Raw genomic sequence first — 25,682 nt, 5'->3', positions numbered from 1 at the left:
GCTACTGTTCAACTAAGGCTGACAGAATTTGATGTTCTGTCCCTTCTCATAGGTCATTGGCCCACTAGCTTTCTTTCTAGTCCCTTCTATGATATTAGCCCACTAGCTTTTTTAACAGGAGCCAAAATCATTTTATTTCTTAAGATTGGGGAATGAAAATGATCAGATGAGTGATTCTACTGAGAGTGTACAATGAAAGAGACAGATGGGATTTTTGGCGTGAAGACTCAGTGCAATTTGGGCAAAGACCTACACTCTGCTGTTACGACCGTCGACTTTTTTTTTTCAATATTTGAATACTTTGTTTCTTTTAATAACTTAGATTGATTTGTTAGTATTTTATAATTTTTAACGAAGGCAATGCACAACAGTCCTTCTTTGCAGCATTTTTGGAATCTAACTGACTATAGAGTTACCAGAACACTAACCTTCTAACTTCTATTATATGACAGTTTTTTTATCTATATTAAAAAAAACAAAATTCACCATGCTGCTTGCAAAAACCGTGCTCAGTCTGTGAAATGTGATAGTTGGCTCTGCAGAGTTCCAAAAATGTATACTGACATGGTTGATTTTATAGGATATCTCCCAATGCACATAAAAAGAGTAACTTGATTTTTGTTTATAGATGGTGTTGAGAAATTGGATTCTGGGTGGTTAACTTGCCAAAGTGAAATTCGTTTAAGGTTACACTATTCTGAGAAACCTCCAGTTTCCATATCCAAGAAGAAGTTCAAGAAGTCCAGATTTAGGTAAACCAATGTTTCTTCTTAAAATTTAATAATGGTCAGTTAAGACTGTTCAGGATATCAAATCTGGACTTGATAAGAGATGGACATTGTAACTGTTATGTGCTATGAGGCTGGGACCGCTAGACTGAATGAGGTTGACAATATTCATTGACCAAGCCAGGACTTATACACTATAGATTTGTGTGAATATTTTTAGGTACTCCAACCCTGGATTGGAACTGGAGTAGTTTTTATGCATTTTATATAGAAACAACTGAGCTAACATTATAACAGTAAAACTGCAAACATTATTACAGTTGTGTGAAAACTTATCTTCCTTTATTGTGTCATTGCTTTGCTAACCACCTATGAAACCAGGTTTGTTAGAGTATACGTTTATAGCACAAAACGCTCTGGATCTTACCATAGTACTCCACTTTGCATTCTTAGACTTTGAATCCTAAGATATCATAACAAATTTTCTGAAATAGTTGCTTCTGTCATAATTACTTTTAGCTATATGCCCATGTGTCTCTTGTATAATGGAATTGACTGTGGACCTACTGCAAGGTATCCTTGAACTTTTCAGTGACTATTCAACTTACTTAAATTTTTGGTCCCAAGTGTGGTATGAATTAGTCATTTGACAGTTTTTTTTTGTCTGAACAGAGGTGGTCATAGTAGAGAAATAGGACTGTTTTCCAAATTTTTCAATCAGAAAAATTTTAACAATCCAAAAGATAGGGTTAATGTGAGGATATTGCTTTGGTACTTAGTGTTATGGAGTATTGTTTTGAAGGAGGAAAAAGAGATGGGGACGTTCATGAAAGGATTTTAAAACTTTGGGCCTGGCAAATGAAGGTATGGCCACCAATAGTGGAATGACTTAAATTAGGCTGGTGCGGACATCTGAGGATTTTGCCAGAGGCAGAGAGAGGCAAGACAGTATAGGGTTATGAAAACCAAGGATACAATTTTTAAAAATTGTGGCATGCTTAACTGGGAATCAGTTCTGGTGAGCAAGCACAGGAGGGATGGGTGAACATGACTTGGTGGGATTTAGGATGTTTGCATCGGACTTTTTGGATTATTTCATTTAAGGGTAGTAGATTGTGGGAGGCTGGCCAGGAGTACATTGGAATGGTTAAGTTTAGAAGTAACAATGGTATGAAAGAGGAACTTGGCAGCAGGTGAGCTGAGGCAGGGACAGAGTTGGGCGATGTTTAGAAGCTCAGATAGGCAGCCATAGTGTGGGTACATGGTTGGAAACTCATCTTGATCAAATATGAAAGCAAGATTGTGGATAGTCTGGTTTGGTCTCAGCTAGTTGCTCGGGAAGGGGTTTGGAGTCAATGAATAGGGAATGGAGTTTGTGGTGGGGTCTAAAAATGATGGTTCCAGTCTTCCCACTTCACAATGTATAATTGGAGGAAATTTCTACACATCCAGGACTGGATGTCAGACAAGCAGAGGGTTTTTTCTTTACTGATAGGCAGCCACTGCTGAGTAGAAAGTGAGCAGAATTCACTCAACTGGCAGTTTATAACAAACTCTCTCAACTTATGAAGAACAATCATAAGGCACACAATTGAAGATAAAAATAACCCTTGCTGTCTGATGTTGGAGAGCTTTCTGGGAGATAGCAAATGTATTATAGAGTAAGTGAAGTGAGATGTGTACTATTGATAAGTTTTTTGCTGAAGTGAAGATTCTGGCTTTTTGAAATTCCACTTCTCTCCCACCCATCTGCAATAAAGTCAACTGCTGTAACAAATCAATAAATAATGTAATGCATGAAGTTGATTTCCTCTCCCTCCAACCCTACTCCTCTAAAAGGAAAAATTGAGGCCCTAGTAGCAAGTAAAGAGAAGGGCTGTCACCTGAAAGAGATAAGGTATTTCATAGGGTGAAGGAAAATTTCTGTCCATAAAATGGCTCAGGAAGGAAGAATATTCAATTTCCATTCTTGGCCAATAGCTGGCTGGCACATGATCAACAATACTACGAACCCAATGCACTACACAAGAAGGATGTGCATCAGACCAGTGAATTAAAACACAATGAATCAGACCAGTGAATTAAAAAAAACGCTTAATTTAAAAAAAAAAAAAATCCCTTTTGCATAGTGGATTCTTCCCCATCTACATAAAACAATCTTGTGAGATGACCCAAATATGCAATATATTGGTTGTATGAACAAGGTAATTATGGTTCTAGCTGAATGTTGTAGAGGTTTGCGATAACCTTAGGAATTACTTTAATTGTCTGTTTGTTGCGCACAATGAGATATTGAAGCTAATTTGATTTTTTAAGTAGTCCTTTTCTTAAACTGTAAGTACAAAATTACAGATTCTTCAATAGTAAGCAAATGTTGGGTAAATGCCCTGCAGATTGTTTTTTAATTTGATTTCTTTAATGCCCATTCTGTTTAAAGGGTGAAGTTGACATTGGAGGGTTTTGAGGAGGAGGATGAAGATGACGACAAACTGGTAACTACCTCAGTGCAGAAAAGCCCCAATACTTTAGAAATTTCCTTAATCAGTGACAATGGATACAAATCACGTCATTCACAGCCAGAGTGTGGATATGCCTTAGAACCTGGCCAGTGGACAGAGTATAGCATTCAAACCATGGAGCCAGATAACCTGGAGCTAATTTTTGATTTCTTTGAGGTATGATCATTTTTATTTTGCTGCAATTCTTTATGAAACAAACTTCTGAGTGAACTGTGTAAATTGCTGATGATCAACTTGTGTGTTTTGTGAAGTTCGGGGTGGAAGGCAAGTCAATCCAGGCAGCTCAATCCTATGGAGTTTAATTTCTCCACACCAGATTCGTTCTTCCAATAGCTCATCACACTTTTTGTCCCCCTTAAGATTCAAATGAAAATTCAAGCTGGTTCACACGTAGGTAGCTTCTACCAAGTTACCCATGGGAAGGGGCTTTTTATTTAAATCAAAAAGTTAACTTGCACCCCTTTGAAAAACAAAGGGAAAACGAGGCAAGTTCTATTCAAAGGAGTCTTTGGGCCCTAGAGTATTGACAGCATGTTCACTCTTAATGAGCATAAACCCAGATTCAGTCAGTAGTAAGGAAAATTGCCAGATGCAATAAATCCATCTACAGGTTAAATTTGCTGGGTTCAGTCATTGAAAGCCCTCTCTTTTATGACATGCCCCACTTGGAAGATACTTTCCTGTTTTCCTATTTTGGATCTAGGCCTCATTTTTACGTTGTAATGTTCAAGTGACTTTGTAACTTATTGGTGTTGCCTCCATTCATTAACTGAAGGACGTCTCACTCTGAATAGAGCTGTTAAACAACAGGATGTGAGAGCACCACACAAACACCCAGACTATGAAGTTGAGAGTGAACAAAAAAGTCAGGGGTGAATTTTGAAGAATATGCAGTAAAGATATAAGGAAGGAATTTAAGAGTTGAATTGAGGCAGCGGAAGGCATAGCCGATAATAGTGAGAGGAATCAGAGGAACAGAGTTGTGGGGTCAGATGAGGGCAGGGCACACGTCAAGATAAGAATTTTAAGTTTAAAACATTGCAGGACTGCGAGCCAATGCAGGTGAGCAAGAGTAGATGGAATGCATGAGCAGAAAGTGGTGCAGCATAAAAATACTGCCAGCTGAGTTTAAAATTAACAGGGGTGTAGGAAAAGAAGCCAACAAGGAGAACGTTGGTATATTGAGTCTGGAAGTGACGAAGGCTTGAATAATGCAAAACAGACATAGAGCCTTTTGGTGGAAAGGATTCAAAAAGTTGCCCCTTAGAGAAGGGAAGATGATTGGCTGGTGCTCAGCTAGGATTGAGGGTTTAAATAAATAAATTTGGGGCAGGGATAATGAGGAATAGTAAGTATATCATTTTTTTCTACTTTTATTCCCCCTGGATTTGTTATTTTCTTCAAAAAGCATTTTTCAATGTCCAGTAAGAGCAAGTTGGATCATCAGTATTTTTGAATATTGTCTAAACTTGTACCACTTGGTTCTATATTTTTCAGGAAGAGTTGGGTGTAACGGTTGTACAAGGTGATGCGCTACCTGGTCTTGTAGGGACAGCCTGTCTTCTGTCTTCAACAATTGTAGAAAAATCTGGTGGAATTATTACACTTCCCATCATGAGTAGAAATTCTAGACAAACTATTGGAAAAGTGAAAGGTATCAGTATTCAAAACCATAAAGTATAATGTATAATTTTAAATTGCACAGTTAAATATGCATACAGTGAGTAGTTATAATTGCTGCTTTCTCTGTTCAATTTGAAGGTTTCCTATTATATATTCACATTTTACCCAAAGGCTTTTGACAGTAGGTAACAAAGTTAAATATTTTACAGACCATACCTGGTCAATGATAAGTAATTAAAATTATTTTAGGGAACAAAACAGCTCTATAAATTATTAGCACTATAAATTATCCAACAACTCAGTAACCTAGATTTTAAAGACTAAAAGAATAATGTGCTTGTGCAGTTTTTTTGGTTTTCTATTTCTTTGCCAATTTTATTTTTCGTTTTCCTACAAATATCTTTATAGTTCATTGTAGACCATTTCATGAATTCTGGCCATTAATCTCAAGTGTAAGGTGATTTTACGTCAAAATAATTTACAATCAGCCAATCCCTTTTGCACACAAGCTTCCAGAGTGATAGCTGGATAGTGTTAAGAACTGCAATTGTGATCTTTTCTCACTAAATCCAATTGTTCTCCGAGCTTAAATCTGTTAATACAGGACAGACTGAACGTCAAAGCTGGCACCTCCTCTGCTATTGGGTTTGTCACCTACCATAATGCAACCTATGCTATCTGTTTATAATTATTTATGTAATTTGTCATATTTTGCTGCCCACTAATAAAATGCACCGGCTCCCTGAATGAGCATTTCACCTAGTGCTGTCCTCTTGCCTTCTCCCTGTAATTCTGCATGTTGTTTCTTTTCAAATAATCATCTGATTCCCGTTTGAATGTCTTGATTGAAGCTGCCTCCACCACACACAGGCAGCGCGCTCCAGACCCTAATCACTCGCTGTGTGGAAAAGTTATTTCTCACGTCGCTTTTGCTTCTTTTACCAATTGCCTTAAATCAAGAACCTTATGGTTCTTGAACCAATAGACTGTGATACATAGACGGCGGCTGCAGTTCTAGCCCACCGTCAAAACCCTTACAACTATTATATCAGTGTATTAAGATGGTTTATGTTAATTATCTTCAAATGAAAGCTTTATGAAATGAAAGCAAATTACCATGCTACATGATTTTATTTTTAGGTGATTTTTTTTACCGCCAATGTGAACAGTTTCCCCCTATCTACTCTGTCCAGGCCCCTCATGATTTTGAGTACTTCTATCAAATCTCCTCTCAGCTACCTTTTCTCCGAGGCAGAGTCCCAGCTTCTCCAATCTGTCTTCAGAACTGGTTCCATGGATGCGAAACTGCATTCTCAAACCTCTTCTGCACACTCCAATTTCTTCACATTTTTTCTAAAATGCGGCACCCAGAACTGTACGCAATACTCCAGTTGAGGCCTGACTAGTGTCTTATGCAAGTTCAACATAACCTCTTTGCTCTTGTACTCTATGCCCCTATTAATAAAGTCTAGGATACTGTAAGACACTTGCTTTAAAAAAAAATCACCTAAAAATAAAATCATGTAGCATGGTAATTTGCTACAATGATTAAAGCTTTCATTTGAAAATAATTAACGTACAACTATTATATCAGTATATTAAGATGGTTTAAGTGTTTTGACGGTGGGCTAGAACTGCAACCGCAGTCTATGTAACAGAAACAAGGGTTTCAGGTATATGCAAGTTTATTAGGGTTTACATGAGCATTCTCTCAGACAACACCATAGACCCGATCGACTTTGCTGTAGATGATCACAAATTACAGTAATTGAACTTGGCTTTCTAGATCTCTTCTGTTGATCTTTTAGTTTTCTTCTTGTTCTTTTAGTCTTAAGTGTCTTACCTTAAAGTTTTGACCTTAAGTTCGGCCACAAGACCATTACATCATCTCCTCCATGACCTTCATTTCTGATTTTACAGTGGCTGTTATTAGCTCAACATACCAAAGACTTGTCTCCTGATCTCACAAGAAATTATAAGGCACAGTCTAAGAACATAATATAAACTGCCTTATCTATTGATATTCACGGAAAAAAGATAAACCATGGATATATTCATGCGAAGACCAGAACTATCCAAGGCTATTTTATATAATAGCTATACCCTTACAGGAGTGTTGAGGCTCTACAGATACAGCCTATTCATCAAATCTCTGAAGGAATTGACTTTTGCCCACAAAATGGAGCTTTTAATTGTAATGAAATTAGAATACAACTAAATCTAGCTTCTTTAGTAATATGACTTAGATTATGTGGTACTAACCACTTCTGTATGGCTTTGTCTTTACATATAGTTGACTACCTCGTTATTAAGCCTCTGGAAGGCTATATTTGTGACATGTCTCCTTCCTTGTCCAAGTATTGGAAACCAAGAATGGCTTTGGACGTTGGGCACAGAGGTGCTGGGAATATGTCGTCTGCGAAGTAAGTGTTAAATTAGTTATAATCCTTTCTAATTTTTGGTAATCAAAGTAAAGCAGTTGTGAGAAGTGGGTAACACCTTCAGTACTGTTCATGCTAAATTAAGTGTACAGCTGAAAATTCTTCAAACGTGTCCAAAACTGCATCTGATTCCAAATCATGTAAGAGGATGTGGTGCTGCAGTTGCACGATTTCAATTTCCCACCTTCACTTGTATTCTTAAGCCAGTATTCAGCTAGCTTTTTTTTTAGATTAATTAACCTAGTGTGCCTAGTGTGACCTATTTATCAGACGATGTCACCTAATTCACAATTTTTATGCATGTAATATAAAATTCAAAGAATTACTAAGCACAGAAATTATTTTTCTCAGTCAGAATAAGTATATAAGATTGGTTCAGTGTTAAAGCCTAAAGTTTTGATTTTGTTTAAGGTAGTCACAAACAGTAGACTCTGGCAACTTGATACTTCCAGCCCCCTTTAACTGATGGCCTAGTATGGGTGAAATTTTTTTTGGTGTTTTTCCCTTCTGACTGCCACCCTGGCTCTTGATGTAGGTGGGAGGGCAACCATTCATCAGTAGGTTGCGTGAGAGACATCTCTGTCCATTAACATGGGGCTATGGGAGCAACAGTTTGTTCATATTATTGCTGGAAGAGAGAATCTAGATAGGAGCCCTTTGTATTTGTTTTTTAATTGTTTAGGAGATACCCCTTCCCTGCTCTTCTCCTTCATCCTTATTCTTCACCTTCCTCCCCTTTCCTTTTTCTCTTCTGGCACTTCATTCAACATCACCAGTGTAAGTGCAAGTGTGCATTTGTGATATGTCTGCATGGGTATTTTTTATTGTAAATGTGGATTTATGAAGAAAATATAAGAATAAAGGCAGACTTAATCCAGACATGGCGACTGAATTATATCTGCTCTCCTTAAGAAAATGATCCCCTGCCCTGTAACCCCACTAGTCTCGACTCATCAAGAATAATGCCACAGGAGGTTGGCTTGTCCTTATTGATTTTTTGTTGTCAAAAGTTCTAGCATAATGAGTACAGTGATATGTGTGGTCAACATTTCGTGTAATCATTTATTAAAATAGAAGTAGTCATGCAAGTTTTAAAATGTCTTGCAGGTTTTAAAAAGTCTATTTACCCTAAACAACCTGTATTCTATAATATGTTTGAAGTCTCAGCAGTTAACAGAGAAATGTGATTTTTTAAAAAATTCTGGATGTTTTCTTTGTTTCAATTTAAAACCAAAATGCTATTGCCTGTTAATGCTGGGAAAATAAACATTTGATTATTTCACCTTTGATTTCTGAAATTATTAAAAGTGTACATATAGACATAGCATATTTCAGTTTCACAGTGCTAATCTTTTTCAAATTGTGTTTTAGCCTCGCAAAGGTTCGAGAAAACACAATAGCTTCCTTTAAAAATGCCGCTAGTCACGTAAGTAGTATAACAACTCTGCTTTTCTGGTATATGTGCCTTTAAAGGTCACAATAAACACATTTCCCCAAAAGTTTATTTAAAATGTTACTTTTGTTGATGTATGCATTAGAACAAAATAAATCTTCAGATCTAGACGAGTGTTGCTAGATTGTAACTTATGGAGTTATGCCATAGTTTCAAACTACAAGTTTTATTTCCAACATATGAAAAATTGCATTTTTTTTAACAAATGGATCACACAGCAGATTTTTAAATCCTGGAAAGGTGAATGAAATTGTACAAATGAATATCTTGCCACCTAAATAAATGGAAAACACACAAGAGAAATTGGCCATTTAAAAGTTTTGCTATTGTACAGACCTAAGACCTTTCTGCAATCCCTGCTACATTAGAGTTGAGGTAGATGATCAGCCATGGGGAAATGAATGGGTCATCTACTCTATTTTTTATGTTCTTACAATATAATACCTTGTTTTATAATGTGCCAAAATTTTTATTTCCTTGCTACCAGCAGCAGTTTATGATTAGCAGTCCTGAAATAATTAATTTTTCCAGATGTTATTTGCAACGCTCAGTGCCATCACTATTTCTTGGAGAGCCTTTTATTTAAAAAGGTTTTGAATTAATGTATGGCAAGCTTCAGTTAATATTTGTATTGGTCGGTCACGGATAGCATCCACATGAATGGGCAGTGATTTAGAATTTGTAACTTTGCAAAGGTGAGAACTTGGATTGTTGCATTTTGGACGAGTTTTTAATTTCTGAAGGAAGTAGACTAGGAGAACATAACTTGAGCTTTCAGATATGTTTAGGGATTTGACAGAAGTGGGTGATGTTACAAAGGTGGAAGAAGCCAGGATTGGTTTACTGCATAATCTGTCCTCTGTGTCTTTTGGTTACCAAGATTCAAATCTTAAGGACTTGATCTGCAATGGGAGCCTACAAAGGGTTAAGGTTCAAGGGTGCTGAAGAACATGATTTGGGCTTTGCTGATATTGAGCTGGGAAAAACTGATGGTTTTTAAGTTGCTGGTGGGGTTGATGTTCTTGGAGAATTAGATTTGTATATAAGCAGCAACTCTTCATTTGGGAGAGATGGTGGCATAGTGGTAATGTCACTGGACTAGTAATGCAGAGGCCCAGGCTAGTTCTCTGGACGCACACAGATTCATATACAGCCATGTTTTTTTTAATTCTGGAATTAAAAGCTAGTCTCTCTAATGGTGCCGTGAAGCTATCATCGATTGTTGTAAAACCCTATCTCATTCTCTAGTGTCCTTTAGGGATGGAAATCTTCCATCCTTACCTGTTTTGGCCTACATGTGACTCCAGATCCACAGCAATGTGGTTGACTCTAAACTGCCCTCTGAAATGGCCTAGCAAACTACTCGGTTCATGGGCAATTAGGGATGGGCAACACATGCTGGCCTTGCCAGTGATGCCCACATCCCATGAAAGAATTAAAAAAGCTTGTGGGAGCTTAGTCTTGTTTTGCCCATGATGTCTGATCCATTTGTACCAATGGTTTGATGTGATAAGTTCTTTACTTATGGTTGACAGTGGGTTAACTTCGGCAGTCAGATACAGCAGTGATCAAGCTCCATTTGGGGGGAAAAAATGCCTAAAATTGTTTTTGAGTTTTATTTGCCTCAGGAAATTGTTGTATAGAATCTACAGCACAGAAACAGGCCATTCGGATCAACCAACCTTTGCTGATGTGTATACTCCACACAAGCCGCCTCCTATTCTTAATCACCGCTTCTTATCCTGTACCCATACCTTTCATTTTGTTCTCCTTTATGTATGCATCAAGGTTCCCCATAAATGCATTAATACTGTTATCTTTGCCATGCCATTTGGCAGTGGACTTCACATTCTCACACACTGGGTAAAGAAATTCTTCCTAAATTCTTTAATCTGTCAGTGACTATCTTATATTAATGTCCTCATGCTTTGGGTTTAACCACAGTGAGGGTTTCTCCACGCCCTATAAAATCTCTTCATAACTGTGAAAAAATCTCCATCAGCTCTCCTCTTAGTTTTCTGATAGTTGTATCCTGCCAATTCTAGTAATTTTATTGTTAACTGTTTATTTTTTCCAGTACTTCAGTATCCTTTTTGTTGTATGGAGATTAAAGCTGCATACAATACAGGTGTGATCTAACCAAGATTCTATATAAATTTAATGTTACCTCCCTGCTTTTGTGTTCTATTCTAGAAATAAACTACAGTACTTTGCTTGCATTCTTTATGGTCTTACCAGCTAGTGATTTATGAACCTCTATCCCAGAGCTCTATGTTTCTAAATTCCACTTAGTTTCTTGCCTTCCACAGAATATTCCTCCTGCCAGAATGAACCGCTTCTGACTGTAGGGAGTTGGACATGAGAGTCCCTTTCGGAGTCTCACTTGGGTTTGAAGCTGTACTTTGGACATTACTTTTCACAGTCGCTCATTCTTGTTATGTGTTAAAACAACAATTTTATTGAACATTGAATTAAGATAATAATTACAATAAGACAATTATAATTGAAAAATTAAAAAAGAAAAAATAAGTAAAACAAAAGAAAGATAGCGTTACTGAATGGAGAAAGCAATATACATAAAAAATATAAATAAATACCATTGAAGACGGGAGGAAACAGAAAATAGGAGTAGGTCATTCGGCCCTTTGAGCCTGCTCACCATTCAATATGATCATGGCTGCTGTCCAAAATGGATGACCCCAACTTAGTCTGTTCCACAAAAGCACCCTTAATTGGTACATTTGTTACCATCTCCTTGGTATATAAATTACCAAGTCGCTGAGTAACCTTACGGGTGGGCACTATGTTCAGTTACTCCGATCCTGGCCCTTCCACAGTACTATTTAAACAATGATTGGGAAATGTTGATGTACAAAGGGAGCTGGGTGGGTGTCCTTGTACACCAATCACTGAAAGCAAGCATGCAGGTGCAGCAAGCAGTTAAGAAGGCAAATGGTATGTTGGCCTTCATTGCGAGAAGACTTGAGCACATGAGCAAGGGTGCCTTACTGCAGCTGTACTCGGCCTTGGTGAGATCGCACCTGGAGTATTGTGAACCGTTTTGATCTCCTTACTGGTATGCAGGTAATAAGGAAGGCAAATGCAATTTTGGCATTTATTGCTAAAGGAATTGAGTATAAAAATAGGGAGGTGTTGTTGCATCTGTACAAGGCATTGGTGAGACCTCACCTGGAGTACTGTGCACAGTTTTGATCCCCTTACTTGAGGAAGGGTGTAGTTGCACTGGAGGAGGTTCACTAGATTGATTCCAGAGATGCGGGGCCTGTCTTATGAGGAGAGATTGATCAGTTTAGGCCTTTTCTTGCTAGAGTTTAGAAGGATGAGAGGAGATCTAATTGAGGTATATAAGATGCTAAAAGGGATAGACAAAGTAGGCGTGGAGCGGATGTTTCTCCTTGTGGGGTATTCTAGAACGAGAGGCCATAGTTTTAAGCTAAGGGGTGGTAGATTTAAATCAGAGATGAGGAGGAATTACTTTTCTCAAAGGGTCGTGAATCTGTGGAATTCACTACCTCAGTGCAGTGGATGCTGGGATGCTGAATAAATTTGAGGAGATAGACAGATTTTTAATTAGAAATGGGTTGAAAGGTTATGGGGAGAGGATGGGAAATTGGAGTTGAGGCCGAAATGAGATCAGCCATGATCGTAATGAATGGTGGGGCAGGCTTGAGGGGCTGAATTGCCTACTGCTCCTAGTTCTTATGTTCTTACCTAAGGGAGGATATATTTACCATAGAGGGAGTGCAACAAAGGTTCACCAGACAGATTCCTAGGATGGCAGGATTATCGTATGAGGAGAGATTGAGTCAACTTGGCCTGTACTTGCTGGAGTTTAGAAAAATGAGAGGAGATCTCACTGAAACATATAAAACTCTGACAGGGCTGGACAGACTGGATGCAGGGATGATGCTTCCTCTGGCTGGGGAGGTCTAGAACAAGGGGTCACAGTCTCAGGATACAGACTAGGCTATTTAAGACTGAAATAAGGCAAAACTTCTTCACTCAGAGGATGATGAACCTGGGGAATTCTGTACCACAGAGGGCTGCGGAGGCCAAGTCACTGAATATATTTAAGGAAAAAGATTCCTGGACTCTAAAGGCATCAAGGGGAATGGGGAGAGATTGGGAGTATGGCATTGAGATGGAGGATCAGCCATGATATTGAATGGCGAGCAGGCTCAAAGGGCAGAGTGACCTACTGCTCCTATTTTCTATGTTTCTTTCCATCTTCGGTGGTGACTATTCCACTGTGGCTGCAGTCGCCAAATTTCTGGCTCTGGTACAGTCCTTTCTGAAAACGAGTCTCACTTCTTATCAGTTCTCACAGGCACTGCAAGGCCATGTAGACTTCGCAATATCCAAGTTGTTTACAGATCTTTTGATGGTGTCTTCCCATCTGCCATTCATCAAGTGTTACTCCCAGCAATCAAACTTCATCTGCTGATGACCACACTAGGTGACCACCCCATATAAGGTTGCTCACCCTCCCAGCCTTTAGTCCAAGGGTCACTGAATGCAGTAAAAAAAAGGGGACTTTTGTTAAACAAATGACAATTTATTTTAGTATTCTAGCTTGAAAAATGGAAAACAAAAGATTTAGTATAATTACCAGCTGTGCATGGCCAATATGGGAAAAAAAAAGGCCTGGGAACACAGATCATTACTGATTGTGCTTTGATTAATCAATAATAATCATAGCTGGGTTAAGGTTAATGTCTACCAAGTAAGATTTAATGCAAAATTACTTTAAATACTCATTATAGGCTTAAAATTGAGAGCAAAGCAGACATAAAAACGCAAAAATAAAAATTTGCAAAAATTAGTAGCTGCAGGCCTCAGTCCTACAACACTTTCGCTATATTGACTTTCATTTGCTATTTATCAGTCTACGCTGAAAGCCTGTTAATATCTTACTAAAATAAATAGCAATGCACTCATTGCTGAACAATTTAATCATTAGCGATGCACTAAGTAGAAGTTGAGGTTTTATTCCACAAGTGTTAATTATGATCCAAATTGCAAAACTGTTATTTTGGCACTCTGCCTGTTTTTGGTACGAACCTTCACTGTCTCCCATCTTGGTTGCTACCACTAATATTGCCCCCATCATGGCATCCTCAAGCCTGAGAAATGTAAACTTGACCAAACCTGGCACTTAGTCATTCCTTGCCAGTTTAGCCATATCAAACTCTTATAAACTCTACTTTCTTCTATCTAAATTGCCCACCACTGTAGGATCAGCCTGGAGTGTTAAGTTAACCCTGGGCTCCTTTTCTGTGAATCTGACTGACTGACTGACTGTCTCCTTCAATTTTACCTCCAACAAGAAGCATGGGGACCTCATTGATTCTTTTCACCTCCCAAGTTAGAGAGCATGTCTTTAGCTGCCTCTGCTACTTTTCTCCTTTAATCATCATGCGAGACCTCCCTAACCGCATCCGAACCCTGAACATTTTTTCTCTCTTTCCTTTTTTCTCTCCTCCCCCCACCACCCCCCCCCGCCCCCATCTCCCCTTTTCCAGATTGTTAATGAATTTCTCTACAAGAGCACTAATTAGGATTTTGATTTCTGGTGTGTCTTTACCTGTTCTGTTGGCTCTTCTGTGCTTTGGAACATTAAGAAAGATTAAGTGACACCACAGTTCTTCAGGGATGTGAAATACTTAATGACAATGCACAAGTATTTTCTCCACTTAGATAATATTTTCATTCCAATGTTAAGCAATATTCATAGAATAATGACTAAAGTCAATATATTTTGTTTTTTTTCTAATTTTCGCGCTTAACTTTTGTTTTTCAGGCTGTAAATTGCACACATAATTAGTGCTCTTGTAGAGAAATTCATTGAGGGGAATGGAATACAAAAGTAGGGAAGTTATGCTTCAGTTTTATAGGGTACTGGTGAGACCACATCTGGAGTACTATGTACAGTATTGGCCTCCTTAAAAAAAGCAGTTCAGAGAAGGTTTACTAGGCTAATACCAGGAACCGGGGTTGTCTTATGAGGAAAGGTTGAACAGGTTAGGCTTGGAGTTCTAAACTGGAGTTTAGAAGAGTAAGAGGTGACTTGATCAAAAACTTTAAGATTCTGAGGGGTCTTGAGAGATTTGATGTGGAGAGAATGCTTCCTCTTGTGGAAGAATCTAGAACTAGGGGTCATGGTTTAAAAGTAAGGGGTCGCTCACTTAAGATAGAGATGAGGAAAATCTTTTCCTCAGAGGATCGTGAGTCTTTAGAACACTCTCTTCCTCAAAAGGCGGTGGAAGCAGGGTCTTTGAATATTTTTAAGGCAGAGCTAGATATTTCTTGATTAACAGGAGGGTGGAAGATTATCAGGGATAGATGGCAGGTTACAATCAGCCCAGCCATGATCTTATTGATTGGCAGAGCAGGCTTGAAGGGCTGAGTAGCCTACTGCAAATTCATATGTATGTTCACATGTTTGTCATTTCTCTGCTACTCATCACCAGCTAAAATGCATTGATCCATTGTTTTGTGCAAAATGCTACCATGTTTACTTATGTAACTGATTGGGAAACTTTGAAGCATTTTTACGAGACATGATAAAATTTGTGTTTAAATAGCACTTTCCCCCAAGTAGTTTCTTGATCTTTGGTTGAACCATTAGTGCGGTGTTAAGCAGAAGCTAGGTATTTCACTGACAGGAGGAGAAGTTAAGCAACGTGACATTCTAGGATTATAAGAGAAGAAAGAAAATAATTAAACATTTGTGTAAATTTAAGACAACTTCTACATCTTAAAAGGGTTCATATTTTAGTAATATTTATATTGGTCTCTGTCTGAAGCCCTGACTATACATTCATTTTTGTTACAGCCTACATGGTTTCTGCAGTATGTTGACTACATTTTTTTTAAAAAGTTTAGTGAATGGAATGTAATTCAATTTTACAAAAGAAATATAAATCAGAATCCATTGTGAGGCTTCTGAAAAAAAGTGTAAAATTGTTATGTTACTTTACAGGACTTTGTTTACACCAGTACCTAAAATATAAAGAAATATATTTGATTTCTTGCAGGGTGCTGCCTTTGTAGAGTTTGATGTCCATCTTTCAAAAGACCATGTTCCTATTGTATACCATGACCTTACCTGTTGTATATCAATGAAAAAGGTATGTAATTTTTCATTTTTGCACTGTCTGCACATAAGAGGAAGAAGCCAACTGGTAACATTGGGAACAGCATGTCTTTAAAGTAGTTACAAACATTGAGATATCTGTCATAGGAACATAAAAAATAGAAGCAGGAGTAGGCCAAACAGCCCCTTGAGCCTGCTCCACCACTCAATAAGATCATGGCTGATCCCTTTGTTTCGAGTTCTGCATTCCCATCTACCCCCAATAACTTGGATTCTTGTTAGGCAAGGGAATCAATGTACCCCTGCCTTAAAAATATTTAGTGACTCTGCTACCACTGCCTTCTGACGCAGTGTGCTCCAAAGTTGCACAACCCTCAGAAAAATTTCCCCTCACCTATGCCCTATAAGGGTGACCCCTAATTCTGGACTCCTCCACCAGAGGAAACATCTTTTCCACGTCCACCTTATCAGGACCATTCAGGATCTTTTATACTTCAGTCAAATCACCCCTCACTCTTCTAAACTCCTGTGGAAACAAGCCCAGTCTGTCCAACCTATCCTCATAAGACAATGTGCTCATTCCAGGTATCAGAGGCGGTTTACTAGATTGAACCGCGTCCAATGCATTTACATCCCCCCTTAAATAGACACACCAAAACTGCACACAGTATTCAAGATGCAATCTCACCAATGCCCTGTATAATTGAAGCAAACATCCTTACTTTTATATTCAATTCCTCACAATAAAGGATAGCATTCCATTAACCTTGTAGATTATATGCTGTACATACTAACTTGTTGTGGCACAGGCCCAAGAACACCTAGATCCCTCTGCACCTCGGGGAATTCTGCAGTCACTCTGCATTTAAGCAACGCTCTGCTTTTTTTTATTCTCCCTGCCAAAGTGAACAACTTCACATTTTCGCACATTACGTCATCTGCCAGATTTTTGCCCATTCACGCAACTTATCTATATCCGTCTGCAAACTTATGTCTTCTTCACAACATACTTCCCTACCTATCTTTGTGTCGTCTGCAAGTTTAACTACCATGCCTTTGCTCCCCTCACCTAAGTCCTTCATGTAAATTGTAAAAAGTTGAAGACCCAGCACAGACCCTTGCAGGACCCTGCTAGTCACACCCTGCCAACCAGAAAAAGATCCATTTATGCATACTTTGTTTTCTGCCAGGCAGCCAACCCTCTATCCAGGCTAATAGTCACCCCCTATGCCATGAACTTTTATCTTCCGCAATAACCTTTGATGTGGCACCTTATCTAATGCCTTCTGGAATTCTAAGTACAGTACATTTCCAGGCTCCCCGTTATCCACAGCACATGTTGCTCCATTAAAGAACGCTAATAAATTGGTTAAACATGATTTCTCTTTCACAAACCATGCTGACTCTTCCTTATTACCTTGTCTTTTTCTAAGTGCCCAGCTCTCTTTAATGATCAAATATAACACCTTCCCTATGACAGATGTCAAACTAACTGGCCTATAATTTCCTGCTTTCTGCCTCCCTCCCTTCTTGAATAGAGGGATTATATTTTCTACTTGCCAGTCTAATGGAACCTTTCCCGAACCTAATGAATTTTGGAAAATTAACACCAACGCATCTACTACCTCATTGGCCACCTCTTTTAAGACCCAAAGATGAAGTCCACCTGGACCAAGACTTGTCAGCCTGCAGCTCCATCAGTTTTCTCAACATCGCTTCCCTAATGATTGTAATTTCACCAAGTTCCTCTCTTCCCTCCACCTCCTGATTTATAGTTATTACTGACTATATTACTGATATAAAAAATGTTTTTTATATCCTCTGTAGTGAAGATGACAGACAAAATATATTTTAATCAAGGAATTTACAATTAAGAAAAGAGGAGGTATTAGATGGTACCTATCAATTTTAAGTAAAGATGGTCTAAGACCAGATGAGATGCATCCAAGGATACTGAGGGAGGTGAGTGGAAGTTTCAGAGGCAAAGGTGATCATCTTCCTTAGACACGGGTGGTGCTGGAGGTTTGGAGAATTGCAAATGTTACACCCTTGTTCAAAAAGGGGTGCAAGGATAAAGCTGGCAACTACAGACCGGTCAGTTTGTGTGGTAGGGAAACTTCTGGAAACTATCATTCGGGACAAAATCAGTAGTCACTTAGACAGGTGGGGGATAATTAAGGAACGCTAGCATGGAATCGTTAAGGGAAAATCATGTTTAACTAAACTTGCTGAAGCTTTTTGAGGTAACAGAGAAGGTTGATAAGGGCAGTGCTGTTGATGCGTGTATGGATTTTCAAAAGGCATTTGGTACAGTGCCACACAGCAGATTTCTTGAGCAAAATTCTAGTTCATGGGCCTGAATTTTTCCCATGTCAAGCGGGGGCCTTCGTACAGCCTACCGCTGTCGGCAATCAGCTCCACACTGCCTTTTTATGTGGGCAGGCCAATTAAGGTCCGCCCAGCGTAATACGTGTGCAGTAGTGCTGAGCGCCATCTGTGTAGGCAGGGGGAGGAGGGAGAATCTGGTCCAGCGCTCTTTCGCGCATACATGCAAAAGAGTGCTTCAGTCTCCCTGAGGCACAGAGCTGCCTCGGAGATTGAAGCGCTTTTGAGAAAGATAAATGAATGTAATAAAAATTTAATGAACCATGTCACATGAGATGGGACATGTTTTGATTTTTCAGGAAAATCTTTTTATTTAATTCCTAAAAACTTTAGGAAATCTCGTCCCACTCGTGGAAGAGGTTTCCTAAAAGTGTAAAGACCACTTGGCCTTTTCCCCTGCCTGCCTACTGTAAGGCAGCGTAAACTTGAAATAAATTACTTAATTGATAGGCCTATTAAGGCCATTAAAAATCGGCGGGCACGCAGCTGGTTCCCGTGCGCGCCCGCCGAACGAAACATCACGCATCATTTTACGTGCCAGCATGTCGGGCCTGCCCCCTCACGCTGACTGTAAAATCCTGGCCATGGAATAAAAAGGAAAGTATGCACTTGGATAAGAAATTGGCTGAGTGACAGGAAACAGAGTAGTGATACTTAGTTGATTTTCAGATTGGAGGAAGGTCTGTCATGAAGTTCCCCAGGGGTCATTATGGGACCCTTGCTCTTCTTGATATATATTAATGACCTAGACTGTGGTGTGCAGGGCATGATTTCAAAATTTACAGATGATACGAACATTGGACGCATTGTCAGCTCTGAGGATAGTCTTGAACTTCAAAAGGATTGAGACGTTGGTGGATTGGGCAGACAAATGGCAGATGAAGTTCAATGCAGAGAAGTGTGAGGTGATTCATTTTTGCAGGAAGAATGTGGAGAGACAGTATAAATTAAAGGGAGAAACTCTAAAGGAGGTGCAGGAACAAAAGGACCTAGGTGTATATGTACCTAAGTCATTGAAGGTGGCAGGGCATGCTGAGAGAGCAGTTAATAAAGCATGTGGTATCCTAGGTTTTAAGAGGGGCATTGATACAAGAGTAAGGCGGTCACGTTAAACTTGTGTAAGGCACTAGTTAGGCCTCATCTGGAGTACTGCGTCCAGTTGTGTGTGCCATACTTGAAGGATGTGAAGGCATTGGAGAGAGTACAGAAGAGATTCACAAGAATGATTCCAGGGATAAACAACTGTAGCTATGAGGATAGATTGTAGAGGTTGGGCCTGTTTTCCTTAGAGAAAAAAAAAGGCTGAGAGGAGACTTGATAGAGGTATTCAATATCCTGAGGGGTATGGGTAGGGTAAATGGTGAGAAACTTTTCCCACTCGAGTACATCAAGAACTAGAGGGCACAGATTCAAATTAATGGGCAAAAGGAGTAAATGTGATGTGAGGAAAAATTTTTCACCCAGAGGATGGTTGGGGTCTGGAGCAAACTTCTTGAAAGGGTGGTGGAGGCAGGTTCGATTGAGGCATTCAAAAGAGAATTGGATTGCTATCTGGAAAGAGAGAATGTGCAAGGTTTCGGGGATAAGGCAGGGGAGTGGGATTAGGTAGAATGCTTTCAGTGAGCCAGTGCAGACTCGATGGGCCAAATGGCCTCCTGCATTGTAAAGATTGTGATTTGATCCTCCATTCCCTTATTATCCCCTATTACCTCCCCATTTTTACTCTGTAGAGGACCAACACTCACTTCACCTACTCTTTTCCTGTTTAAATACCTGTAGAAACTCCTATCCATTTTCACATTTCTAGCTAGCTTCTCTCTCTAATTTCTTTCTCCGATTAACCATTTAGTCACTATCTGCCATTCTTTATATTATGACCGATCATCTGACCTGTCACTTATCTTTACGTTATGTTTTATCCTTAAATTTGATGCTCTCCCTAACTACTTTAGTTAGCCATGGATGGTGGATCGTCCCTTTAGAATTTTGTTTTATAGTAGGAATATACATATTCTGAGCATTCTGAAAAATCCCCTTAAATGGCTGCCATTGCTTCTCTATTGGTCTATCCCCTAGATTAGTATCCCAGTTAACATCAGCTAGTTTAGCTTTCATGCCCACGTAGTTACCCTTATTTAAGTTTAAAATACTAGTCTTAGACCCATATTTCTCCCTTTCATACTGGATTAAAATTCAGTCATATTGTGGTCACTGCTACCTAGGGTGCCTTTATCTTGAAGTCATTGTGACTTTCATTCAGTGTGGTGTGAAGGACACAGCCCTTCTAGGTGATGGTAGTACTTTACCTTGTGTGAAATAAACATCTGCTTGGTGAAGTTATTGTGTTTCAGTTTACTTTGTTTTTTGATTAGAATTATTTTCAACCTTTGTTCTGCTGAGAAAATTGGATATTTCCAGGATTGAAAGCTACAAAATGGAAGAAGACCTTCTGTTCTCTAGTTTAGGTGCTACTCCTGTCTTTCATTGAAGCGTAACATGCTTAACATTATTTTTCTCAGGGTAACTTTTTATCTTGGCTTTAATGTGGCTTTGTTTATCCTACAGCAGCCACTTTCTCTTTGACTCCTCCTTTAGATAAACCTATTTCAGTCTTTTGCAGCTATAGTTGACCTGGGGGCTAGGAATTTTAACCTTTTTATCCCAAAAGACTCGCTGACTCCTTTGGTTGTTGACATTCACTGTTCTTTCTCCAAAGCTTCTAGCAAGATCAGAAAGATGCTCTTCTTGAATCTGGTTGTGATCCATGAATTGCAATCTTTGACCTTCACCCATCCCAAGCAAAATTTGTAGTTGTTTGGGTTGAGTAGCGTAACTTTCTGGTTCTGATAAAAGATCATTGACCTAAAGTGTTAATCCTACCGTCTTCACAGTTACTGCTGACTTTGGAAATTGCCAAAACGATGTAGAATCTTACATTAACTCAATTGGTTCATCATATTGGTGACAGTTTTTTATTCAAAATATTGGTTGAAATTAACCCAGAATGATAAAGAAAATATTCTTCCTAATAACTGTAGAGTTTACAAGAAATCAATATGGATGATCTTGCTGCATTTCCTAGTGACACAGTCTACAGGATAAAATTGCCTATAATTTGGCATTAATTTGCAAATTTGGTGGAATACAACAGCATGGCTTGTATGGAAAATAACAATGTTATTTGAGGCGCCAGTAATATTCTGAGATTTGGGGGGTGGTTTTGGCGTGATGTGTATTTGGTGTTGACACAGGTTGAAAAGATCTTGTGTCCCAACACAGTTTTTGAGTTTTAAAAGGACAATTTATAAGAAATGTGAAGGGATTCATATGTATATTTACTGTTTACATCAGTATTTTGAGTATAGTACCAATTCGTAATAAAAGATTATTTAACCCATCAAATCCTTTCTGTAAATGAGGCCCGTTTGTTTGCTACTATAAGTTAATCATTAACTTTAGACTGTCCAGGAATTCTTTTCAGCTTTTTCTTGGTCTACTTGCTTCTGTTGCCTGTGCCAGTGAAATATTATAATGCTGTATTCCAACTGCATTTGATGTTTTGAAAATTGTTTTATTGCCCCATTGGAAAACCTTGATCTGCTTTAGATCAGTCAAAATAGCACCAACACACACACACTTTGTTTAAGTCTTGGCTTCTGTTTTTTTAATGTGGTGGAATTCACGTCACTGGTTTTCATGACTCTTAACTAATTTTTAAACATTTTCATAATCTTTTGTGACAATAGTTCTGATATTTTTGTTGTCATGTGCACTGCTTGTGTTTCCATTGTGGTTTTTATGTTTTCAGAAAGTGGACAAAGAAGCTTCAGAATTATTTGAAATTCCAGTAAAGGAACTTACATTTGAACAGTTGCAGCTATTAAAGGTATGAAGCATTATAGTTAATATCTAGCAGTGTGCTATGCACTTCAATCATACATTTAATGGCAGAGAACGCAAGATATGCTAGACTTGATCTGGATGAATATAATTAACTAGCATGTGAAATAGACATCAGCATAAGTATGGCTTGTTTGATTTAAAGAAAAGCCTCTGGTTTAGTCAGGGCTAGAAGCCTCAGATATATGAAAAGCATCTGACAAAATTCTAGAGATACTGGAGTAAGTGAAAATCACTGTTTCATTATTCCTTTTGTATTCTGAGTATGGGCATTTTTTAAAAATTCTCCTGTTGCTTCAGGCTTACCAGTTTTATGTAATTTGCCTCTAATATTGCTACCAAGAATAACCGACTCGTTTTAAAGACTTCAATCACACTCCTTGTCATGTTTTCTTCAATTATTAATCAAATGTTGTGAGCCTTACCTCAACTTAAACATGATTGTAAACTTAAATGTTTGACACTTGTACAGATTAGTACAGAAATTGGCCTTGCTTAGAGACAAACAGGATGGAATGTTTTATTTCTGTTCACTGTAACCGTCTCACTATTTTATTTATTGACAACATTCTTGCGTTACAATGCAGCCTCGGTTAAAACCATCTCATCCCAGAATTTTTGCAGGTGTTTATCAGCACAAGAACAGACCATTTGCCCTAACTAGTTATGCTGGTGTTCATGATCCACCAGGACCACCTCCATTCTTATTTTCTTAATTTCGTACTTCATCTTAGCCTATCAGTATGTCCTTCTATTCCTTTCTCCCTTGTGTACTTATCTAGCTTCCCCTTAAATAGAATTATGCTATTTGCTTCAGCCATTTTATTTGTTGACACATTCTCACCACTCTGAATGAAAGAAGTTTCACCTGAATTCTTAATTGGATTTATTAGTGACCATCTTATTATGGTCCCTAGTTTTAGATTCCCCCACAAGTAGCAACATCATCTCAGCATCTACCCTTAGTCAATCCCTTCATAGTTTTAAAGGCCTCCCATCAGATCACCTGTCAATCTTTTTTCTAGGGAAAATAGCCCCAGGTGTTCCAAATTCTTTTTGAAAGAAAATCTTTTTTTGTATTTAAGCAGCCACATTCTTCTGGGAAATTATTTCCACTGTCACTTCCATTTATTGAAACCTTGTCTATCTAATTGTAATCATTGCAATTTTGTCTAGTTTATAGTTGCAAGCTTTTTTTCGTTCATGTTCTGTACATTAACATAAAATAATTTTAAGTTTAACCTTGACCTTAAATGAGCATTTGGTATTGCTGAAAAAAGAGACATGCTGTTGAAGCTTTTCATCATGCACTCATCAGGACAGGTGCAAGAATACCAAATTTCAAAGGGGGCAACAGTTTATATTGCATGAGAAAAGGGTACTGAGTCATTGGCAAGTCTGGTGTGGAAAACCCTAAAACCAAGAGGAATTGACAAATGGCTGTAATTAATTTAAAAACTGCTTTAGGGTAATTATTATATCGTTTGCTTTCTTTACATTACACAGTTCTTTTGCGTGAAGCCACTTATAAGCAAAACCTGAAGGCTGCAAAGCTACAGATTCTAATCAGTCAGTATTGCCTCCTGATGTCTTTTAAATTCTGTTATGATTCTTGCCTTCATCTTACATGATATGTAGATGTTAAACACATAAGCAAGGATGCATGTTTTTCCTTATATAAGCAAGGTTACATGTTGCAATCTTTAGAAGTATGGGCACAACAGTGAACTGCTGTATTCATACTGTCATGCATAACTAATAAGTGGCACAATTGCCATTTTTATCTTTCAGTTGGCTCATGTGGCTGCTTTGAAGGTGAATGACGATAAAGGTACATATAGATTTGGAAAGCGTCAAAGGTTCCACATGCCATATTGATTTTATAGTTTTATTTAGTATTGTATTTTGAAATCCTTTGAGCTATCCTATGATGGTCTTCCACATGACAGTCTAGAAAATAAATGTTTATTTTGAACCAGTTTTTAAATATGCTTGCTTATTCCTTTTGTGATTTGCAATATTTCTGCAAAAATAAGACTGATTTTGATTTTTTTTGGTTTATGGATCTCTTATTCTACTTTACATGTAAATTCACAACAGAAGTGCAAATCTTATTTTATACAATTATTTGAAAAGATCGTTCATACTTAGAAATAAATATATGTTTAACCAATTATTATGACCAACAATATCGTTTGACATGGAGCACAGTTGCTGCTGGCATCTATTATAACAAGCAGTGGTGAAAGTCAACCAACCTTAAACTAGGAAAAGAAAGTCCTATAGAATTCTGATTTTAAAAATCAAATTGTTGAAATGATTTCAAGACTGTGATCTCGTGTTGGAGTTCAAATGTCTCCTGTAAGTCTCCGAAATTTCATTCTTGCAATTTATATTCTCTGAACCCTGCCGAGGTTAATGTCTTTAATCCATTCTCAATTTATTATGGTGATTCAGAATCTAGAATCCATACTAATAAGCATTTTTGCATTACTGGGGGATCAATTGCACTATTAAAGGCAAAATAAAGGTAATGTACCAAATTTTATTTTGAGAATCACTGGATTTAATTTATTGTAGGGATAATAAGCAAACATGCCCAGCAGGTATAATGTAGAAATATTGAAGAACTTCATACCAAGGTTGTCGTAGATGCTGTGACAGTATTTAAAGTAAAGTGTAGATATTAAACCTTGCTTCACTCTCCTCTGAAAGGAAGGGAGAGCAGGCATCAAACTGACAGGTATGCCCTGTCTCACTTTTTCTGGTAACTCTGGCACAGAAAACAACCAAGAGGTAAATTATAAAATAGCCATAATTAAATTCACACCATTTCTTCTAATAATATTTAATGAGTGCAATATTTACAAGGATAGAGAGGAAAAATTGGGCAAAGAAATGAAATGCTGTAGATTCACCTAACATGTACTAAAGGTATGAATAACTCAGCGTGGAACTTGAGCCTTAAACATGTAGTTTGCATCTAAGAACAATGGAGGTGGCACATCTGCTAAAACCTATGAAGATTCCACTTCTGTAACATGGTAAAATGTTTTCCCCACTATTTTATCCCCTCACTGTTGATGCCTTGCTGATAGGATTCTACAGGCAACAGCTGGGCACCCACCACTCACTTCTCCTTAACCAAAAGGACTTTGTACATATGTGTTTGATGCTGAATGTCACAAATTGTTTTGACCTCAAACAAGTGCATTTTTAGTAGGGTCACTGGCCATTGACCAGGATTGGTAACTCCATGATAAAAACAAAAAAACTGCGGATGCTGGAAATCCAAAACAAAAACAGAATTACCTGGAAAAACTCAGCAGGTCTGGCAGCATCGGCGGAGAAGAAAAGAGTTGACGTTTCGAGTCCTCATGACCCTTCGACAGAACTTGAGTTCGAGTCCAGGAAAGAGCTGAAATATAAGCTGGTTTAAGGTGTGTGTGTGGGGGGCGGAGAGATAGAGAGACAGAGAGGTGGAGGGGCGGGGGGGTGTGGTTGTAGGGACAAACA

General features: G+C 38.3%; 1 protein-coding gene across 11 annotated transcripts in view; it reads left to right on the top strand.

Annotated features, from left to right (window-relative positions):
* Positions 1 to 25,682, top strand: part of gpcpd1 (glycerophosphocholine phosphodiesterase 1) — a 75,792-nt gene that overhangs the window by 40,067 nt on the left and 10,043 nt on the right. For all 11 annotated transcript variants that reach the window (XM_041210342.1, XM_041210358.1, XM_041210404.1 and 8 more), the window contains 8 exons: positions 629 to 752; positions 3,166 to 3,403; positions 4,745 to 4,901; positions 7,164 to 7,293; positions 8,683 to 8,737; positions 15,823 to 15,915; positions 22,075 to 22,152; positions 23,958 to 23,997. In XM_041210342.1, the coding sequence (XP_041066276.1) occupies positions 629 to 752; positions 3,166 to 3,403; positions 4,745 to 4,901; positions 7,164 to 7,293; positions 8,683 to 8,737; positions 15,823 to 15,915; positions 22,075 to 22,152; positions 23,958 to 23,997 (915 nt within the window). The remainder of the gene's footprint in view (positions 1 to 628; positions 753 to 3,165; positions 3,404 to 4,744; positions 4,902 to 7,163; positions 7,294 to 8,682; positions 8,738 to 15,822; positions 15,916 to 22,074; positions 22,153 to 23,957; positions 23,998 to 25,682) is intronic.

This window comes from Carcharodon carcharias, chromosome 2 (genome assembly GCF_017639515.1).
Source record: "Carcharodon carcharias isolate sCarCar2 chromosome 2, sCarCar2.pri, whole genome shotgun sequence".
Taxonomy (NCBI): domain Eukaryota; kingdom Metazoa; phylum Chordata; class Chondrichthyes; order Lamniformes; family Lamnidae; genus Carcharodon; species Carcharodon carcharias.
This window is presented reverse-complemented; position numbering and strand designations above follow the sequence as displayed.